Source organism: Hyperolius riggenbachi, chromosome 3 (assembly GCF_040937935.1).
Source record: "Hyperolius riggenbachi isolate aHypRig1 chromosome 3, aHypRig1.pri, whole genome shotgun sequence".
Taxonomy (NCBI): Eukaryota; Metazoa; Chordata; class Amphibia; order Anura; family Hyperoliidae; genus Hyperolius; species Hyperolius riggenbachi.
The window spans coordinates 35,765,957-35,789,024 of NC_090648.1; the positions used below are offsets into that span (position 1 = coordinate 35,765,957).

The following is a 23,068-nucleotide window of genomic DNA, read 5'->3' on the forward strand; positions in this document are numbered from 1 at the left end:
AGCTTGGCTGTAAATTATAGAGTTCTTAAAGAGGAACTGTAACGTCAAAACGTCCCCTGGGGGGTACTCACCTCGGGTGGGGGAAGCCTCCGGATCCTAATGAGGCTTCCCACACCGTCCTCCGTCCCTCAGGGGTCTCGCTGCAGCCCTCCGTGCAAAATGACGTCATTATTTACCTTCCCGGCTCCTGCGCAGGCGCTCTGACGGCTGTCAGCTCCGAAGTAGGCAGAAATACCCGATCGCCGTCGGGTCTGCTCTACTGCGCAGGCGCAAGTTTCCGGCGCCTGCGCAGTAGAGCGGATCCGACTGAGATCGGGTATTTCCGTCTACTTCGGAGCCGAGAGCAGCCACAGCGCCCCCGCTGGAGCCGGCAAAGGTAAATATTGAATTTACAGTTGGGTCTGTCGCTGGCTGTTCGGAGGGCTGCAGCGAGACCCCCGTGGGACAGAGGACGGCGTGGGAAGCCTCATTAGGATCTGGAGGCTTCCCCCACCCGAGGTGAGTACCCCCCAGGGGATGTTTCTGATGTTACAGAGTCTCTTTAATGTGCTTGGGATGAAAACTGTCATATCTTAGGTATGTGGGACGGTCTGTAGGTTTGCGATACACAGAGGTTTGTATGTTGTTACCCCTGATGTATATGGTGGTGTCCAGAAAGTTAATCTCTGTGTGAGAGTAGGTAAGTTTCAATTTGATTGTAGGATGGAAGGCATTGAAGTTCCTGTGGAACTGGAGAAGATCATCCTCACTTGCGGACCAGATGATTAAAATATCATCAATGAAGCGGAAGTAGGCCATGGGTTTTATGCCACATGCATTGAGGTATTCCTCTTCGATTTTGGCCATGAATAGATTTGCATACTGTGGTGCGAATCACGAACCCATTGCCACGCCCATCTGCTGTAAATAGAGGTCCTGTCCAAAAGTGAAATAATTATGAGTGAGAATGAATTTGATCAGTCCAGCAATAGGCTTTACAGGTATGACCTGACCCTGAAGATATTTACGGCAGGCCGCAATACCATCATCATGGGGAATGTTCGTGTACAGGGACTCCACGTCCATTGTGGCCAGTATGGTTCCCTCAGGTACTGGGCCGATGGCTGTCAGTTTGTTCAGGAGGTGGGTGGTATCCTGTAAGTAGCTGGGCCTTTTACAGACAAGAGGTTTCAAGATGTTTTCCAGCCACCCTGAAATGTTCTCTGTAAAAGTTCCGCTCCCTGAGATTATGGGCCTGCCTGGGTTTCCCTCTTTATGGATCTTGGGAAGCATGTAAAAGCAGGCTGTTCTAGGCTCTTCAGGGATAAGGGTCCTTACATGTTGTCTGATGTTTGCAGGCAATCTGTTAACCATCCTATTGAGTGCCATTCTGTAGCCTTTTGTGGGGTCCCCCTGTAATTTAACAGAAGGGGACAGAGGAGAAGGGGGAACAGTGGGCATGGGGAGAGCCCACTACACATGCCTGCTCCTGCCGTTATCATTTTATTTTCCACTAAGGTATCCTTAACCACCTTGGCGTTACGGACGAGCTCAGCTCGTCCAGTAACGCCACGGTGGATTGCTCAGGCCCTGGTGGGCCGATTTACACAATTTTTTTTAAACCCGCAGCTAGCACTTTGCTAGCTGCGTGTTTTCCCGCTCGCCGCCGCTACCCGGCGCGAAAGAGGGCCTCCCTTGCGCAGCCTGGCCAATCACCGCCCAGCTGCGCTATGGGGTGGATCGGGACTCCCCCTGACGTCATGACGTCGATGACGTCAGTCCGATCGTCGCCATGGCGACGGGGGAAGCCATACAGGAAATCCCGTTCAGAACAGGATTTCCTGATGGGTATTAACGCCAGCGGCGAGCGGAAGGGTGGAAGGGTGAGAGCAGGGAGGGAAAAATCATGTAGATAGCGCTAGGCTAGCTACATGGAAAAAAAATTTACGTAAAAAAACCCTCCCGCGGCCAGGGAGGTTAATCCTATTAAAGCTCTTACTGACAGGCACAGGGGTGGAGTAGCTAGTGGGCAGGCACAGCAGCCAGTGGGTGGGCCTGGGAAGGGGGGGGGGAGGGAGGGCAGGCCTGATGATGTGTGAGGGGCCCCAAAATTTCTGATGGTGGCCCTGCACTGCCTAACCTTCCTCAAGCACCTCATGGGGCTGGAGGAAGCTCCAGGTAAGTATAAATAGGCCCACACAAGCTATCTCAGGATTACTTCAACAGAGAGGTCTAAACACAATGTATTTGACAGATACAGTCTATGTGCCTGAGTGTGGAGGACATAAAATAATACAAGACGTAAAAAAAATATGTTTATCAACGGAAAGAAGATGAATCACTTCCTTGCCAGGCCTTCTCCACTCTCCCACCCCTCTCTGCTCCTGGAATGACTGAGGACAAGTCTCGGAGGGGAGCGTAGGTCCTATTTCCATGTCCATTTGGCAAGCACTGCCACTGACACGCTATTTCAGTATATGCTTGGAGTGGTGGGTGTGTTTGTGTTTTGTACATTTCTCCCCCAGGCACAGTTTTATCTGCATTAACTTCAACATTTTTTAAATGGAATCTAAAGTGAGAGGGATATGGAGGCTGACATACTTATTTCCTTTTAAAGTGGAGCAGAACTCTTGCAGAAGGAAAACATACAGGGAGTGCAGAATTATTAGGCAAGTTGTATTTTTGAGGAATAATTTTATTATTGAACAACAACCATGTTCTCAATGAACCCAAAAAACTCATTAATATCAAAGCTGAATATTTTTGAAAGTAGTTTTTAGTTTGTTTTTAGTTTTAGCTATTTTAGGGGGATATCTGTGTGTGCAGGTTACTATTACTGTGCATAATTAATTCTTAGGCAACTTAACAAAAAACAAATATATACCCATTTCAAGTATTTATTTTTACCAGTGAAACCAATATAACATCTCAACATTCACAAATATAGATTTCTGACATTCAAAAACAAAACAAAAACAAATCAGTGACCAATATAGCCACCTTTCTTTGCAAGGACACTCAAAAGCCTGCCATCCATGGATTCTGTCAGTGTTTTGATCTGTTCACCATCAACATTGCGTGCAGCAGCAACCACAGCCTCCCAGACACTGTTCAGAAAGGTGTACTGTTATCTCTCCTTGTAAATCTCACATTTTATGATGGACCACAGGTTCTCAATGGGGTTCAGATCAGGTGAACAAGGAGGCCATGTCATTAGTTTTTCTTCTTTTATACCCTGTCTTGCCAGCCACGATGTGGAGTACTTGGACGTGTGTGATGGAGCATTGTCCTGCATGAAAATCATGTTTTTCTTGAAGGATGCAGACTTCTTCCTGTACCACTGCTTGAAGAAGGTGTCTTCCAGAAACTGGCAGTAGGACTGGGAGTTGAGCTTGACTCCATCCTCAACCCGAAAAGGCCCCACAAGCTCATCTTTGATGATACCAGCCCAAACCAGTACTCCACCTCCACCTTGCTGGCGTCTGAGTCGGACTGGAGCTCTCTGCCCTTTACCAATCCAGCCATGGGCCCATCCATCTGGCTCATCAAGACTCACTCTCATTTCATCAGTCCATAAAACCTTAGAAAAATCAGTCTTGAGATATTTCTTGGACCAGTCTTGACGTTTCAGCTTGTGTGTCTTGTTCAGTGGTGGTCGTCTTTCAGCCTTTCTTACCTTGGCCATGTCTCTGAGTATTGCACACCTTGTGCTTTTGGGCACTCCAGTCATGTTGCAGCTCTGAAATATGGCCAAACTGGTGGCAAGTGGCATCTTGGCAGCTACACGCTTGACTTTTCTCAGTTCATGGGCAGTTATTTTGCGCCTTGGCTTTTCCACACGCTTCTTGCGACCCTGTTGACTATTTTGAATGAAACGCTTGATTGGTCGATGATCACACTTCAGAAGCTTTGCAATTTTAAGAGTGCTGCATCCCTTTGCAAGATATCTCACTATTTTTGACTTTTCCGAGCCTGTCAAGTCCTTCTTTTGACCCATTTTGCCAAAGCAAAGGAAGTTGCCTAATAATTATGCACACCTGATATAGGGTGTTGATGTCATTAGACCACACCCCTTCTCATTACAGAGATGCATATCACCTAATATGCTTAATTGGTAGTAGGCTTTCGAGCCTATACAGCTTGGAATAAGACAACATGCATAAAGAGGATGATGTGGTCAAAATACTCATTTGCCTAATAATTCTGCACTCCCTGTAGAGAAATGCACTCTGTGTGTATTTAGAGAGTTTAGCCTGTCTAATCCCCCCTCATCTGTGACTGATCACAGGTGTAATTTGATCTCTCAGCTGTTTCAGCTGGCTGCCTTGGCAGAGCAGTCAATTTGTAAACACAGGATGTTAACCATATGTCTGCTTCCATGAAAGAAGGAAGTAGACACACTGCTGATTTATTGCAGGATTGTGTCAACTGTAACAAAGAAATGTTTTTCTTTAAAAGTTATGCTTATCTTTTAGAGCAGAGAGAAAGTTCTGAGTTCCGGTGCACTTTAAGCAATACCATTTGCCTGGCAGTCCTGCTGAGGATGCTCTGCCTCTAATACTTAAGCTGGCCACTAACTGTCCAATATCTAGCGAAAAATCGTTAGAGCGATCAGAAATTCTGATCGGATTGGTTGTAAATAATCTCCATTGGTGGAGACAATCGATTATGAACGAGTGAAAAAAATGTCGCCCGAATGAATTTTTCTAGCGAAAAATCGTTAGAGCGATCAGAAATTCTGATCGGATTGGTTGTAAATAATCTCCATTGGTGGAGACAATCGATTATGAACGAGTGAAAAAAATGTCGCCTGAATGAATTTTCGTCGAACGAAAATTTGGATTTTCTTGGTGGTCGTGATAGATAGGAAGCAATGATTGGTTAGTTGATGGTGTAGTGAACGATTTTTCGTCTGATCAGAATTTCTGATCGCTCAAACGATTTTTCGCTAGAAATTGGACCGTTAGTGGCCAGCTTTATAGGGCTGGTGCACATCTAAAAGCACTAGCGTAATCGCAAACACTCAGTGTTTTTAGAAGTGATTTTTCTAAGCTGTTGATCCAGGGATTTTATTTGATTGCCATTTGGAGTCGGGAAATCATTTTTTCCCTTTTAGGGCTAATTGGACCATGCCTTGGAAGGTTTTTTGCCTTCCTCTGGATCAACAGGGATATGTGAGGGGATAGGCTGGTGTTTAACTCGATGGATGGATGTCTTTTTATAACCCAAATATCTATGTAACTATGTAAGCCCCTCTAGGCATATGCCTAGCGATTTTCTAAATATGCCTAGTGATTTTTGCAGCGTTTTTGTGTAGCAATTTTTTTTTGTACAGTAGAGCTGGAAGTGTAGAGCTTTTGTAAAAAGAAAATGCTTGGAAATCGATCTGTTCTAGCACTATGTTAGAGCGATTTTCCACTTTCCTATGAGGCTGAATCGCTTCAGAAAAGCACAGAAATGCTGCAGGACCCACATTTGCGTTTGGGAGAAAATCACATCGCTCTGGTGAGCTCCATCCCATTCAAACACATTAGCCAAGCGCTTATCAAAGCACTAGCATTTTGAAAAATGCTCAGAAGCGCTCCAGGTGTGCACCAGCCCTATGGCTTCTGAGCGTTTTTTAAAAACGCTTGTGCTTTGATAAGCGCTTGGCTAATGTATTTGCATGGGATAGATCATACCAGAGCGATGAGCGTTTTTCCCAAAAGCAAACTCGGGTCCTGCAGCATTTTTGCTGATTTCTGAGGCGATGCAGCCTCAATGTAAAGTATAGGAAAGTGGAAAATCGCCCTGAAAAGCGCTAGATCAGAGCGGATTTCCAAGCATTTTTGTTACAGAAGCTGTTCAGTTCCAGCTCTACTGTTAAAAAATATAAATGACGCTACACCAAAATGCTCCAAAAATCGCTAGGCATGATTAGAAAATCGCTAGGAACATGCCTAGAATCGCCTTCAAAAAGTGCTAAGCTTTTATGCTAGCGGTTTTTGGTCTGCGCCTAAGTCTGAACATGCATGCTCCTCTCACCTCGGATTTCCTTTACAGGGAACACACTTGACTTTCAGTTTTCCGCGCGCATTTTTCTGCATACTTTTTTTGCACACCAAGTGTGTTTCCATGCAGGAAAACGCGCGCATTTTTTCACAGCAGCTTATGTAAATGATAGAGGAAACTGCCAAAATGTGCAGAGTCATCATGCAGAATGTCAGTTTTTTTTTCTGCGGGCGAACAACACAGTAAGGTCTCTTTCACACCAGGATGTTGGGTTAGAGGGGACGTTAAGGTCGCATAACGTGCCCCTAACGCAACGCATGGTGGTGCGGGAGAGGACGTTAGAGTGAGCCGCGTTAGGCAGCTCTATCCGCATAAGGTCTACCAGAGTGGCGCTGATTGAGTGAGACACTCCGCATCACGTGGTCCCGCCGGCCAATCAGCAGCCGCCAGTGCAGTGCATATTAAGCAGCCATGTGCGCGGCTACTGTAGCGGCATCTCCCCGCCTCCTCTCACCCCCCACTGAGCATGTGCAAACAGTCTAACACGGCTTAGCCGCGTGTAAAGTACTGCATGCAGTACGTTATGTAGATGTGCTCCGTTACTATGTAACGCAACGTGGGCACTGTGAACAGCCCATTGATTTTTCATTGCTGTGCGTTGGGGTGCGTTACAGGCTGCTCTAACGTGAGCCTGTAACGTCCACCTGTGAAACCAGCCTAAGTGTGCACTAGCACATTGATTAGCATGAGTTCTCTGTGCAGAAAACGCACACGAAAACAGTCAAGTGTGTTCCCTGCCTCAATGGTTCCCATACATGGTACAATTTTTTCGATTAGATAATTATTAGATTATTCCATTAGATCGAATATAAAGATTTTTCCAACATGTTCGATCAGGTTTTATTGAAAAAACGGGATAATCATTTGTTTTTCTTGATCAAAAAATAAATAAATAAAAGATTATTTTTGACTATTATTCGATTCTATCGTTTTGGTCAAATAAAAGGGAAAATTGAACGTTTTTATTGCACGCTGTATGGGCATAATAATGTGCTTTGCTTCGGGATCAGGTGGTATATGCGCTCCTCAGCACAGACTAATATAGTTCACAGTATGATAAATGCAGTCACATTGGCTGAGTGGATCGCTATACAATTGGGTGAGTATTGACACCCTGTAGAGTATGTAACTGTTTGAGTACAGCGCTCTACACCAGCCTTAACACAATCTCAGATTCCCACAACACAGTTCCTTGGCATGAGTTAAATATAAGAGTCCACTCTGAAGTCCGCAATCTCAAGTCTCCAATACAAATGGTAGGTATCACGCTCACCAAATTTGATGGCTGATTGATTACGATCAGCATAAATGGCATATGGTATATGGCACCATATACCATATATGCTGATCGTAATCAATCAGCCATCAACCAGAAAACCACTGCGCCTGCACGCCTGTGTCCTCGCTCCCGCTGATGTCACCAGGAGTGTACTGCGCAGACACAGACCATACTGGGCCTGCGCTGTGCGCTCTTGATGACATCAGCGGGATCGAGGACACGGCAACGCAGGCGCAGTGGTTTTCAGACTTTAAAGTCTGAAATTCCAGAAGTGAACCGGAGGCGGGGCCGGAGCATCGGTGAGTGGCTGCGCCAACACAGGATGTCTGCGGGGGACCATTAGAAGCCCCGGGTAAGTTCAGCTCATTTTCCCCCGACCCCCTACAGTATTCCTTTAACACAATCTCAGATTCCCACAACACAGTTCCTTGGCATGAGTTAAATATAAGAGTCCACTCTGAAGTCCGCAATCTCAAGTCTCCAATACTGGTAGGTATCACGCTCACCAAATTTGATGGCTGATTGATTACGATCAGCATAAATGGCATATGGTATATGGCACCATATACCATTTATGCTGATCGTAATCAATCAGCCATCAAATTTGGTGAGCGTGATACCTACCAGTATTGGAGACTTGAGATTGCGGACTTCAGAGTGGACTCTTATATTTAACTCATGCCAAGGAACTGTGTTGTGGGAATCTGAGATTGTGTTAAGGCTGATGTAGAGCGCTGTACTCAAACAGTTACAATGTGCTTTGCTTGCCTGCCTGACCCTCAGCACATGAGCACAGGGACCACTCCCACATTCCCAGCATGCACCGCTGATGAGTAAGGGCTTATTCACATTCTGAAACGTGAGCTGTGTCTGCGCTGATGTGTAAAGTATCTGGCAGTCACCATTTCACCTTTGTTACTGAACGGCTGGAGCAATTGAAGCCAGAATTAAGAGGTATGTGCATGTGAACAACCTCACTACATATAATAATAATAATATAGCCATCTTAAGGTCTCAGCCCTTGTTTATTGGGGGTATAAAACATTTTACAGTTTTTTTTCTTTAAACTGTTACATTGTTATTCAACAAATACTTACAACCAACAGCAAAACTTTATTTACGCTACAGATTGTAACACAGTACCGGTTGCAGATTGTAACACTACTCCGTATGGCAGGGCCGGGACGAGGCAGAGGCAAGAGAGGCTCCAGCCTCAGGGCGCACTGTAGGAGGGGGCGCACAACTCACTCAGCTATCGTTCCCCTATTGTGTCTGAAGCAGAGAGAAATAAAAAAGGGGATACATGGCAGTGGCCAGAGACGGGAAAAGGTCCTCCAGCACCCAAGGCTGAGACACCAAAGTACCCCCCTCCATCCCTCCCACCCCAACCGTCACACACTGATTGCTGTTAGAGTAAGAGGTGCCCCAGGACCCCCAACACCTTAATCTCTGGTTATCCGGCTTGCATTCACTGCCATGTATCCCCTTTTCTTATTTCTCTTTGCTTCAAACACAGTAGGGGAATGATAGCTGAGTGAGTTGTGTGCCCCCTCCTGCACTGTGCCCTGAGGCTGGAGCCTCTCTCACCTCGGCCAACCCTAGCAGTGACTGCAAGCCAGATAACTAGAGATTAAGGTGTTGGGGGCCCTGGGGCACCCCTTAGTCTAATAGCAATCAGTGTGTGACGGCTGGGGTGGGAGGGATGGAGGGGTGCACTTTGGAGTCTCAGCCTTGGGTGCTGGAGGACCTTGTCCCGGCTTTGCCGTACGGTTCTCATCCAGTTCTGTATCAAGCCTGTAGAAGAAACTTAGAGTTTTGAAAGCTTGTACAGTTTGGCATTGAAGGTATTACCTAAACAGCAAGGTGTATTTATACTTTTTCTGCCCCTAGGCCGAGTATGCTGGAGTACCCCTTCCATGTACAGTAGCACCCATCCATTCCATGTACATCCATCAATGTACAATAGCCCCTCTATTTAAAGAAAACCTGTAACAAAAAAAAAAAATCTCCCCTGGGGGGTACTCACCTCGGGTGGGGGAAGCCTCCAGATCCTATTGAGGCTTCCCCCGTCCTCCTCGGTCCCACGGCGGCAGCAATAAAACTTTCCGAACAGCGGGGATGCAAATATTTACTTTCCCGGCTCCAGCGCAGGAGCAGTATCGGGTCTACGCTCGGAGATAGGCGGAAATAGCCTGCGCAGTAGAGCGGACCTGACAGAGATCGGCTATTTCCGCCTATCTCCGTGCGGAGAGCTGCAACAGCGCCACCGCTGGAGCCAGGAAAGGTAAATAAATCAGCACCTGTCAGGCTTGTCGCGGGAGGATCTCTGGACACTTCGGGGGAGCCAGCGCTGGATTGCCTGCAGCTACAGGGGAGGGGGAAGCCTCATTGGGACCCTGATGCTTCCCCCTCCCGAGGTGAGTAAACCCCACGGGAACCTTTTTTTGTTACAGGTTCTCTTTAATGTACAGATACCTTCGGCATCAGCTTTCATTTTTATGTGTTGTTCCCATTTGCAGCCTCCTCTTTCATATGCGGTAACTCCTATTTCCTGTCCAGGTGCCCCTTGTGCTGCAGCGGCCCAAGGCCCGGGCCATTGTGGACTTTCCAGAATCTCGGCCCTGCTAAACAGCTTTTGTTGTTATGTCTGTGGAGTCTCTCCATGACTAACACAGGACCACATACAGTACTACTGGCTTCCTGGGCAACACTAATAGTGTGTGTGTACCTCCCGAGATTGTGGATCCCCCAACACCCCTCTTCCATATGAATGGTCTGCTCCGCGGCTCTCACCTGTTCTTGGAATGTCCCTGCAATGCCCTACATGCGATGATGTGGTGTGCATGATCCTGGAGATTGGCTGGGATGACAGGACACTTCCTCCCTGGCGCCTGCACCTGGGCAGAGAGCAGAGATTGGTCACATGGGTGGAGGAGGCAGGTAAGAGCAATGAGGGCAAAGGAACTTCAGAGCAGGACCCTTTCCCATTATGTGAGAACCATTCCTGCAAATGTATACGTGTGAGGTAAACAAAGCATGTCTAGGCCCGCTTTTAAGCCCCTTTTTTACACATACGTGTTACGTCGGCGTGCGGTACTCTCTCTTGTTGCAAGGGCAATGAAAATCTGGCAAATTTTTAAAGATTACCTGTATGTGAGTGGATGTGGCAGGTGAGTATGACCGTTGGGAGGGCGGAGCTTGATGATGCTGTGTGGGGAGTTATTCCTAACCTTTGAGGCAGTTGGAGCTGGATCTCTGTGAGGAGGAGATGTCTAATGGAGCTGTATGTGGAGAGCAGAGAGAGGCAGCAAAGAACTTTACATTTTAAAGAGGGACTTTAGACTAAGTAATTTCACCCTACAGTTCACCAAAATCGCTGCAAAATCATTTGTGCAGCAATTCAAAAGCGATTTTGCAGCACTCCTATACCTTGCATTGGAGCGCAATTGCTTCACTTCTGGCTGTCGTGCCTCCCTCTGTCTCCCATGCCTCTTTTTGTCCCCTTTTCCCTTCTTCTGTCCCCTTGTGCTACCTGTGCCCCCATGTGCATCCTTTTTCCGACTGCGCCTAGGCTCCTTCTGTCCCCCTTTGTGCCTCTCTGTCTCCCTGTGCCTCCTGATGTCCCCTTGTGCCACTATCTGTCCCCATCCCCTTCCTGCACTCCCCCAGCCCAATGTGTAAATGCAGAGTATAGCACAGCAGAAGCTGGGCTCTCACCTCCCCGCCAGAGTCCAGTGCTGTCCCTGTGTGACCATCCTTTCTGTCTCCTGCATGTAATCATGCTACATGTGGTAGGAGATGCTGGGCACTAGGGCGAGTGGTGAGCGGACAGGCTGAAGCACAGCACTGGACTTCAGCGGAGAGGCGAGAGCACAGCTTCTGCTACGTTATACCCTGCATTTGCCCACTAAGCTGGGGTAGTGCAGGAAGGGGTGTGCAACAAAATGCGACAGAACCAACTGATTCGTTAAACGGCCATGAGGGACAGGTTTAATTGTCAGAAGCCTATAGGGACACAAATCCACAAGGAGATAGGACAACAGTGGGTTTCTCACCTACCACATTGGCCAGAAGTGTCCTTGACTGTTTACATACATTGTTTTGATTGTATTATATGGCTCCAGCTTCCAACGATTAGTCTAGAAGACACATCATGTCATGGATTTAGATAACATGTTTGCACTTTGTTCTGCAGGTCATGCTTCGAGGTAGTCTGAAAAGGAGAAGATCATGTTCAGTAGACCTCAACCCAGCAGTGATCACGGGATTAGATCCGACGCAGGAAGAAATAGCCCTTCAAGAACTAGATTTAGATACTGAAAACACTCCTAATGAGCTTGTGGAACCCCAGAACACACCATACACCGGACAACTAGTAACTTTCAACCCTCATAGCTTCTATATTATATACCAAGAAGATGGCCATGCAATCTGTTCAGACTTCCTGGTCGGCCCATGTTCTCCGGGACTTCTGTGTCCCAAGCACCACACTGTTTTACCATATCTATGGCAGCTGAGGTATAAAGACACAAAGCAGTGGTGGAGTTTCGATGATGGGGCTCAGCTTGTCCTGGAGAGGCTCTACAGTGACCCGAGTAAAGAACAAGTCACTGCAGTCCACCAGTAAGTATATTGATGAGAAACATTGAGGACCATTTCATGAGAACGTATTATCGAGCGAGCTCTACTACAGAGCACATAAGGCTTATGTAGGCTTAGACTCAGTATACTAAGGAGTGTTAATGTTCTACTTCGGGACCAGGTGGTTCAGAACCCAAAAAGCCACATGCAGCACCATTTCAGCACCAGATAGCAGAACTGGGTGTTTTCCTTTTAGCTTTAATACTTTCTCCATTCCAGCTTGGAATCAGGAAGTATCAAAGCTAAATGAAACCCACCCAGTCATGCTGTCTGCTGCTAAAATGGCGCTCATCCTCGTGTCACACTGAACTGCCCTCAGCCAATCAGTGAAGAGCAGGATGTAGGAGGGGAGATAACACGTTTCCTTCTCCCCAGCAATGCACCGGAATAGAGCCAGGCTGACTGAGATAAGATTCATCACAGCAGAAACATTTATGATTACATTAAAGTGCTTGTGATGCAGGGTCAGGTTGTAGACTGCGTAATAAACACAGTGTGCAGTGGGTACGTGGAATTTGATTTTATGGCTGACAATCCCGCTTTAAGTTCTGAGAATACTTCCTCAATATGTGAGAATGAGAAACCATCAGTAGTAACCACAGTCTTGTTAAGTTCTTGGAAGTCAACAAGTAATACTTCCTGTTCTCTTCATTCTCAGCACAAAAGGGGAAACTTATTTAGATGATTCCGTTTTCTCAATTACGTCTGGCTTTACTAGATCCTTCAGTTCCCCAGAAACAGCTTTGCTCACAGAGTACTTACAAAGTATGGTAAGCATCTCCCTTGTTGGTGAACTGGCTTCATTTGTATGCTTAAAATACAAGAAGAAAATCGAGAGCCCAATATGGTGCAGTATTGTCAGGTAAAATGATGAGTTCAATACAATTTTATGTGTATATAGTACTCACAAACACGGGTTACCCGTAGGCAACCACTTTAAATGCAGGTGGGGAGCATTAGGACCTGACCCCACTCAGGCTAAGAAGTCACTCTCTGTAGATAGTAGATGGGGATGCACCCCTCCACCCAGGGTGGACTAGAAGATCAGCAAAAACTCGGTATACAGAGGCGCCAGAGTAGAGTAAAACGTTTTAAAAACCGCTTAAAAGCAGAGGCGCTTGACCCACTGAGTTGTGCTCCCATTTTTGTCCGAGGAAGCCGGGTCACACCCGTGAAACGCGTTGCATTTGTGGAGTTGAATAAATTATTTTGTGCTGGCTTAATTTGGAACTTTTGTCACATGGTGGGAACTGGAGCTGTCCTGAGAGCCTATTGGCTCTGAGGAAATGCACATGAAGCCTGGTTTGGGGTGTATCATCTGCGTTATGTGGAGAGACCCATGCTGTGTCGTCCTGGGATGCATTGTTTTCTTCTGCGCTCTACCCCCTCCATCCATTGGCTCACATTGTCTGCCCTCTGCCCTCCATCATGATAGAAGAACAAGTCACTAGCCAGCAGGCTAGCATTGTACTAGACAATTGTAAAGAGGCGCCCTAATCGTAGATAAAAGCATCTAAAAACAGTTTAAAATTGACAAAAACGTGAGATAGCTTACCTCAATGATGACAAATCTTTGTAATAAACAAAAGATTTATTATAGCACAGGCAACGCGTTTTGCGGGTCCAAGCCCGCTTCCTCAGGCCAATACAAGTGCCAAGCTAAATGAAATATTTAGCCAAGGGAGCTCCCCATACGTGTCCCATTTGAGGGGTGGAGACAGACCACGCGTGGTGTACACCACGGTGGACACCTGTCCCCCTTTTTTACCCAAGGAGTGCGACCGCATCCAGGTCCTCGGTGACCTCACCGAGTGGAGTCGGGTTTATTGTCTCCACCTGCTTCCTGCGGTCGGTTGCCCTTCTGCAACCCACCTTTGTGAGTAGATTTTCACTTCCTACAATTACCCGATTGTATTGACGTACTGCACCATTGGGCTCTCCGTTTTTGTTCCCTGTGTCCTTTTTCAGAAGGTGTCCTGACACCCACTACCCACTTAGGCTAGCATTGTGTTTGTACAGCCACATTCACAAAATTTTGCCAGAGGGATTGTTCCCCGATCCCTCCTGGGCAACATTACTATCAAGTGTGTATCTGGTTGGGTGAACCCTACTATTGTTGACTTATTGTAGTTAACTTGGCGGACCATGAGGAAGTGCCCCTTTTGTGAGAAGCAAGTTATCCACCAAGCGACACTGAACATGTTTCAGGGAGAAATTATTTAAACTCACACAATAAATTGTGCTTAAAATGGAACAGATCTGGAGGAGCCACAGCAAGAGGCCAGGCCATATAGCTTCAAATAGATACTGACAGACAAGCTGTGCTCAGTTTCTTGGACTGAAGGAGGTACCATAGATGGCCCTCTCTCATACAGTATATACTGTATCAAGGCCGGTTCTAGTAACAGTGGGGCCCCAGGGCAAAATTAACCCAGAGGCCCTCCAACAGGCACACACCGACCAAAAAGCAGCATTAGGGGCCCATTGTAGCAGCCACATTTCTCTCCTGGGCCCTTTGGCAGTGTTGCGTCTTATCATCTGCCCAGTGCCCACCAGCACAGGTGAGACACTACTCTGCCAAAGACTCTGTAGAGGCCCCAGGGAGCAACAGTTAAGGGAGGAGACACTTTGGGGCCCATACAGGCTCTGGGGCCCTGGGGCGATTGCCCCCTTTGCCTCTATGGTAGCCTCTATGGTATCGTGGAAAAGCCTCAGAAGCACCGCCGTGCGAAACGGCCGTTAGGCTGCCCGATTTGCACCCTGCACCCGCTGCCACGTACCCACGGTAGGACTGTATCAACTGCCTTGAATATGCTGACAAGTATTGTGTATGCACTTCTATGATCACAGTCTGAACAAGCATTAAAGCACAATTCGTTTACTGCAGTGCCGGACGTCTCTCCTTTCTTCCTTAGCATACAAGAGCCTCTATGGTAGCGCTGGCCCTGTACTGTATAATTTTGTATAAAGTCAGGTATAGTATAGTCAGGTAAAGTATAGTCAGGTATAGTAAACTAAATGTCCAGGTCCTGGACAATTTCCATTATAAGACTATGGGAGCAATGCCTGGTATAGTAAACTCAGATATAATAAAACTTCTGGTATAGTAAACATGTATTTTTTGGCCCCTACGTGACACTGACTCTGGATATAGTGAAAAGTGGGCGGGGCATGCATCATGTGTCAGAGTGAAGCCCATGGTCTGCTGCTCTCTTCGGGCTGGCAGGTGAGCTGTTACCTGAAGGGGGGGGGGAGGGGGGCAATGAATAGCACCGCTGTTACAAGGATGCAGATTTGGTGGACTACAAGGTCTAGAATGCCTTAGGGCTGCACAGCCAGGCAACACGAATCCCAGGCTGGACAAATACCTCCGATACCTCCGCGGGTGGGACTTAGCAAGGGTGGAACTGCATGGTGATTGGCTGCATTTTAGAAAGAGGCTTCATGATTGGCCCCAGTGTGAACATGAAGGTTTGTTTTGTCCAGTTACAGGACCCATGCTGCATTTGGAGCCCCCTTTGTCATCCCAGAATGTCAGAGTCCGACTGACGCGGCTGCCGGACGCTCTGGCCGCCTGCGTCTCTAGGTGTGTGGTCTGACTGACTCTGTGGTGACAATCGGTGGTGTTGCATTTTTGCCATAAAAAAAAAAGTTTGTAAAACATTTGTATTAGGTTTGCATGTTCAATAAAATGCCATTTGAAAAGAAAAAATGACCCTCAATTATTGACTAAATTAAAATACAACATATACGGTACTTTTGTGCATTAAAATGACCATTTCTGATATAGTAAACTTCTGATATAGTAAACCACTTTCCCTGGTCCCTTGGAGTTTGCTATAACGAGATTGTACTGTAGTGCATATTTACCTTTACCTAATATGCATTATATTTACTGTGTGGCAGACATTTAGCACCTCCTGCTATCCAGCCCATTTAAAGTCCCCAGGAAACTGAGCAGAGTCTTGTTTGTGATCAATCAACATGAGGTCCACAGAGCTCTGCCGTTCGGATTCCAAATTGTGAAACTTGTGTGCCAGGGAAGGATGGCAGTTAACTTACCCTTGTCGCTGCCTATAACTTATGCATTCCCTCACCTTCCATCTCTCCAATACTTCCTCCCTCAAACCCCGAAAGAGGAAGTATTGGAGTGACGAGGAGCGTGATGCAACGCGACGTGGAGCGCATCGGCTATAGGTGGTGGCAAAGATAATTTAACTGCCCCTCCCCGCTGTGGCCTGCAAGTTTTACTCAGAATTTGGAATCTGAACGGCAGAGCTCTGCGGAACTCATGCCTATTTGTGATTTACAAAGTACTTTTATCCTCTTCCATGGAATAATAGAGCCACTAACTAGAAATCACTGGGCCCCCATGCGAAAATTTGGATGGCCCACCCCCCCATAGGTACCAAATAATTGTAATGGGGCAGCATTTCACTATAAAATAATTGTAGTGGGGCAGCGTTTCACCATAAAATAATCGTAATGCACCAGAAATTAATCGTAAAGTGGGCAGCATTTCACCAGAAATTAATCGTAAAGTGGGCAGCATTTCACCGTAAAATAATCGTAAAGTAGTCAGCATTTCACCAGAAATTAATTGTAAAGTGGGCAGCATTTCACCGTAAAATAATCGTACAGTGGGCAGCATTTCACCAGAAATTAATCGTAAAGTGGGCAGGATTTCATCATAAAATAATTGTAAAGTGGGCAGCATTTCACCATAAAATAATCGTAAAGTGGGCGGTATTTCGCCATAAAATAATCGTAAAGTGGGCAGCATTTCACCATAAAATAATCGTAAAGTGGGCAGTATTTCACCATAAAATAATCGTAAAGTGGGCAGCATTTCACCATAAACTAATTGTAAAGTGGGCAGCATTTCACCTTTAAATAATCATATAGTGGGCAGCATTTCACCATAAAATGATCGTAAAGTGGGCAGCAGTCACCAGAAAATCGCAATGTGGGCAGCATTCACCAGATAATCGTATAGTGGGCAGCAGTCAACAGAAAATCGCAATGTGGGCAGCGTTCACCAGAAAATCATACAGTGGGCAGCAGTCACCAGAAAATCGTAATATGTGCAGCAGTCACCAGAAAATCGTACAGTGGGCAGCAGTCACCAGAAAAATCGCAATGTGGGCAGCAGTCACCAGAAAATCATACAGTGGGCAGCAGTCACCAGAAAAATCGCAATGTGGGTCTGGGCAGCAGTCACCAGAAAATCGCAATGTGGGCAGCAGTCACCAGAAAATTGCAATGTGGGCAGCAGGCACCAGAAAATCGCAATGTGGGCAGCAGGCACCAGAAAATCGCAATGTGGGCAGCAGGCACCAGAAAATCGCAATGTGGGCAGCAGACACCAGAAAATCGCAATGTGGGCAGCAGTCACCAGAAAATCGTTCAGTGGGCAGCAGTCAACAGAAAATAGTACAGTGGGCAGCACCTGTAAAAAACAAACAAAAAACAATTCACTCACCTGCCTGGCAGAAGTCTCCTCTCCTGGCCTCAGATCCCCCGACGATCCTCCTGCAGCACATCTCCCACGCTGACAGGCAGACTGCAGGGCTACGGCAAGATGGCTCCCGAAGCCCTCTACTGGAGACACAAATAGTCTCCAGAGCAGGGCTTCGGCAGCCATCTTGCCGTAGCCCTGCTCTGCCTCCCGGGAGACAGACTGCGGCTGTGGGGAATGAACTGGCCCGGAGTCTATTCGACGCTGCGGCCAGTTCCACACCTGGCTGGGGGGGTCCCAGAATCGGGCGGGCGGCAGCGTTCAACCCCCCTCCGCACATGGCTGTGGGGGTCGCATCCCCGGTGGTTACGCCGATGGCCACTATTATTTTCTCCTTTTCTCTAAGTTATCATCTGTTCTTTGTGACTCTCACCTGAATCTTTCCCTCTTCCCAGAGGTTCTAACATACTGATTGACCTCACCATGATGGCTGTCCATCAAAGCCAATGGTTCGACCTCATCCGGCGTTTGTCTACCTCCACCCGTCCAGAAGATGAGTTCCACACCATCTACAAGTATTACTACGAGAAAGAAGATGACAAGTGGGAGGAATATAGTCCGGTAAGGATACAGGGTGTTTCATCCATCAAGCTTGCCAAATATGGGTCGATAATTCCCTGATCCAGCAAGGGTTTCTTATGTGGGTTCAGTGAGTTTGGGCTGGTGAGGTCATGGTGTGCCTGTCCTGGCAAAAAAAATTACGTGTCTGTCTTGGTAAAAGTTTGCATGTCCTTTATAGACTTATTTTGAGATGCAACATAATTTTTAAATACTGTATAACCTATTAATTTGTATTGATTCCTATAAAACTACCGTATATACTCGGATACAAGTCGCCCCCGTGTATAAGTCGACCCCCCAAATTTGACCCTCACAAGGTGGATTTTTTCAATTATTCAAGTATAAGTCTATATGTAATTATATGTAAGCCAGCCAGGTATGTGCCTCCAGTATAGGTAGCCAGTATTGTTACCCCCAGTATAGGCTAGGCAGGTAGGTGCATCCAGTGTATGTAGCAAGGTATAGTTGCCCCCAGTATAGGTATTAGCCAGTATAGTTGCCCCCAGCATAGGCAGGCAGCCAGGTATAGTTGTCCCCAGTATAGGAAGGTAGCCAGTATAGTTGCCCCTAGCATAGGTAGGTAGACAGTATAGTTGCCCCTAGCATAGGTAGGTAGCCAGTATAGTTGCCCCTAGCATAGGTAGGAAGCCAGTATAGATGCCCCAGCATTGATAGGCAGCCAGGCATAGTTGCCCCCAGTATAGGAAGGTAGCCAGTATAGTTGCCCTTGGCATACGTAAGTAGCCAGTATAGATGCCCCAGCATTGATAGGCAGTCAGGTATAGTTGCCCCCAGTATAGGAAGGTAGCCAGTACAGTTGCCCCCATGTATAGGCTGCAGCGGTGGGGAGAGCGGGCATGGAGGCAAACATCTCACCTATCTTCCATCTACTTCCTCTCCCAGGCATCCCATGCACTGATACCAGCGTCTCCCCCCCGCCGGCCAACCACTCACCCAACTCGCCCGCCCCCTCCACGTCACCTCATCACTATGGCAACATGTCAACCATCCCGCCCAGTTCCCGAGGCGACTAGAGGCAGCAGCGAGCAGGTACAGCCTCTCAGGACAAGACACCTGATGGAAAAAACTTTATCCACCATTGCCCCGTAACCGATCGGCCGTCATGGCCACCCCGCGGGGAGCATGTGACGTGGCGGGCAGAGAAGGGACGCCTTTTTCTCCGTGTCCCTCCCTTCCGCATCACGTGTTAGGCTTGACGCCCAGTTATTGGTTCACTGTATGTTACATGCATGCTCTATTTGGAGTCCAGGGGTGTGATTGGAGCATGATCACAGTGTGTAGGTATATAATGTATGCATTCTGTTTGTTTTATCAGACAGTCATCACTTGATAAAGGAGCTGCGCTCCGAAACGTCGTGTTTTCATGACTAAGCTGAATAAATCTTAAGAGGATTTGAAGACGGTGCCGACTGCTTTGTTTGACTATTGATGGGATTGGCTATCCTTACAGTCAGGCACGTCACCCTTAACTGTCGGGGTGCATAACTACATTTGAGGACACACACCTCATCATAAAATGCCTTTTGAACCACCAGCAAGGAAGAAAATATTCCAAATAATTTTGATAGTACTTCTTCATCAACTTTTGAGTACTTTTTCAATTGCAAAATGCTTAAAAGTTATTTTAAAGAGAATATAAAATGATCTCCAAGGAGATAACTCAGGTGAAAAATGGAATTGCATCTGGGCCCAGGGCTTATTTTCAGGGAAACACAGAGTAGAAGCATTTTCATCTTGAAGTTCCAGGTCTGGTAATAATTATTATTATTGATTTATAAAGCGCCAACATATTCCGTGGCGCTGTACAAAGTAAGAAACAAACATGGGGTACATAATAATACAGACAATGGTGTACACTAATACACAAGATACATAATTAGTGACAAAATACAAAAATGATACAGATTACAATATACAGAAGTGGCAATGACAGTGATAAAAGTAACATGATGAATAAAATGTATAATGATTTCCAAGACACAAAAGGAGATAGAGCCCTGCCCTTGCGAGCTTACAATCTAAAGGGAATGGGGGAAATAAGGAGGGGTAGTGTACAACAAATATACGGAGGCTTTGTGTTTTAGGATACCTAGTAGGAGTGCAATTTGGTCTTGGTACAAAGGGAAGTGGCCTAAGGTAGCGCATATGCTTGTCGGAACAAATGAGTTTTTAGAGAGCATTTAAAAGTAACAAAGGTTGGCGAGTGACAGATGTGTTGTGGGAGGGGATTCCAGAGAAGGGGTGAAGCGCGTGCAAAATCTTGTAAGCTTGAATGTGAGGAGTTGATCCTAGAGGAGGACAACAGAAGATCGTGTGCAGATCTGAGATTACGATTGGGTTTGTATCTGGAAACTAGTGAGGATATGTACCTGGGAGAGAGATTGTGGAGAGCTTTGTAGATTAGGGTTAGTAGTTTGAACTGGATCCTCTGGTTAATTGGCAGCCAGTGAAGAGCTTGACAAAGAGGGTCAGCAGAGGAAGATCGAGAAGAAAGATAAATGAGACGAGCAGCTGAGTTCAGTACCGACTGGAGCCAGTTTGTTAGAAGGTAGTCCACAAAGTAGTACATTGCAGTTGTCCAGACGAGAAATTATAAGAGCATGTATTAACATTTTGGTTGTGTCTTGAGTGAGAAAGGGATGGATGCGAGATATATTTTTGAGTTGGAGATGGCAGGAGCTGGTTATGGAGTTAAGATGAGGAGTAAAAGAGAGAGAAGAGTCGAGTAATACCCCCAAGCACCGAGCTTTGGGAACTGAAGTTATGGGAGTGTTATTAACATTTATTGTTACTTCAGGCAGTGAGGTGGACAGAGACGGTGGAAAAATTATTAGTTCCGTTTTACTCATATTAAGTTTTAGGAAGCGAGAGGACATGAAGGAGGATATAGCAGACAAGCAGTCAGGAACACGTTTGAGGAGGGAGTTAATGCCTGGGTCCGAGAGGTACAGTTGTGTATCGTCTGCATACAGGTGGTATTGAAACCCGAATGAGTTGATTAAGTCACCAAGACCGTGCATGTAGATGGAACAGAGGAGGGGACCAAGGACAGAGCCTTTAGGAACCCCGACAGACAAAGCATGAGGAGAAGAGATCTGATCTGAGTAGGAGACTGTGAAGGACCTTCCAGAGAGGTAGGAAGATAACCATGTGAGAGCAAGGCCCTTTATTCCTACATTTGAAAGTATTTGTAAGAGTAAGGTGTGGTCGACCATATTGAATGCTGATGACAGATCAAGAAGGATGAGTATGGAAAATTGACCTTTGAATTTAGCTGTAAGAAGGTCATTGGCCACTTTGGTGAGGGCCTTTTCCGTGGAGTGGTTGGAGCGAAAGCCAGACTGGAACTGATCAAGTAGGGAGTTAGCTGATAAATAATGTCTTAATTCTGCATGTATATGGCGTTCAATTAGTTTGGATGCAAATGGGAGAAGTGAGACTGGGCGGTAGTTGGTGAGTGTGGTAGGATCTAGAGATGGTTTTTTAAGTAGTGGTGTCACAACAGCCTTTTTGGAGTGGCGATGGAAAGATGCCAGTAGAGAGGGACAGGTAAAATAGCGATGTTAGTGCAGGCATAAGAGATGAGGATATCTGTGGAATGAAATGGGTGGGAATAGGATCCAAAGAACAAGTGGTTAGATTAGCTTTGGATATTATAGAGGAGAGAGAATGTTCAGAGAGTGTAGAGAAGGCAGTTAGAGAGCAGTCAATGAGAGGTGTGGAGGTGGGATTTGAGGGCTGCATAATAGACTGTTGTTGCTAAAAACACATTCCAACAGTTGGACTCGTGGAGTGTTCAGGTAATTGGATCCTGCTCATCTGAGGTTATAAGAGGTATGATGCAGCTGCAAGAAGTTCTTCAGGTATCCTGAATATATATGAATATACATCATGTACATAATTTAATGCTAGCTTGCCAATTTTTAAGAGGATTCTCCATTTTATAGAAAGCCAGTCAAGTGAGCAAAGGATCAGTTCTATGTAACAATGGCAGGCTTAGCTTGTTAACAGTACCAGGGACGGATCTAGACCAAGTTGCGCCTGGGGCAAGGTCAGGTTTTGGCGCCTAAAGGTCAGGTTTTGGCGCCTAAACTGCCATTCCCCATCCAGTTTTGGCGCATAAAGGCCAGGTTTTGGCACCTAAACTGCCATTCCCCATCCAGTTTTGGCGCCTAATGGTCAGGTTTTGGTGCCTAAACATCAGGTTTTGGCGCCTAAACTGCCATTCCCCATCCAAATTTTGCCGCCTTTTTAAGAATTCAACAAACTGCACCTGGGGGCAAGAGACCCGTCTGCCCTCCCCCCTAGATCCGTCCCTGAAAAGTACTGTACTAGCTGCAGGTGGTGCAGGGTTTTATTCGGAAGGCCCGCATAAAGGGCATTGCCGTAGTCCAGCCGTGATGTATGAAGGCGCGAACTAGGGTTGGAAGATCTGCTAGAGGGATGAGGTGCTTAATTTATGCAATGTTCCTAAGGTGAAAAAAAGTTTCACAACAGCTGAAATGGGGCTCTGAACGGTGAATATAATGTCTCAAACATACTGTTTTAGTTTAGGACTGAAACTATGCTTAATAAAGCCTCAAAATGATGGATAGCACAGTGGCTAAACGACTGGTTAGGAGTAGTGATGGTCATGCCTAGGAGAACTCATGGAGAAACATGTGATTTGTTTCATCAGCTGTTAGATTTGCAAAGCTCTGATTTGCTGTTATCACGTCCTGCTTTAGCAGAGAATTATAACTAGCAAATCAGAAACTTACATATTTGTCACCTGACCAAACTGATCACATGCTTCTCCGTGAGTTCTCCTAAACATGGCAGTTACTGGTTAGTAGAGTCTTGGGTTTACATCCTGGCCAGGAATATTAACCCTCCTGGCGGTATGAAAAATTCCACCAGGAGGCAGCGTGGCAGTTTTTTTTTTTTTTAAAAATCATGTAGCGAGCCCAGGGCTCGCTACATGATAGCCACTGCTCAGCGGCATCCCCCCGCCCGCTTCGATCGCCTTCGGCGATCTC

The 23,068-nt window shown here is 46.4% G+C and overlaps 1 protein-coding gene across 2 annotated transcripts in view; it reads left to right on the top strand.

Moving 5' to 3' along the window:
* LOC137560920 (protein mono-ADP-ribosyltransferase TIPARP-like) overlaps positions 1-23,068 on the top strand; it is a 42,113-nt gene that overhangs the window by 8,223 nt on the left and 10,822 nt on the right. The window contains exons 1-3 of one of the 2 annotated variants that reach the window (XM_068272092.1): positions 10,551-10,655; positions 11,505-11,932; positions 17,864-18,029. In XM_068272092.1, the coding sequence (XP_068128193.1) occupies positions 11,508-11,932; positions 17,864-18,029 (591 nt within the window). In that variant the 5' untranslated portion in view covers positions 10,551-10,655; positions 11,505-11,507. Of the gene's footprint in view, positions 1-10,550; positions 10,656-11,504; positions 11,933-17,863; positions 18,030-23,068 lie in introns of those variants that run through there. The other variant, XM_068272093.1, reaches the window with a different exon arrangement.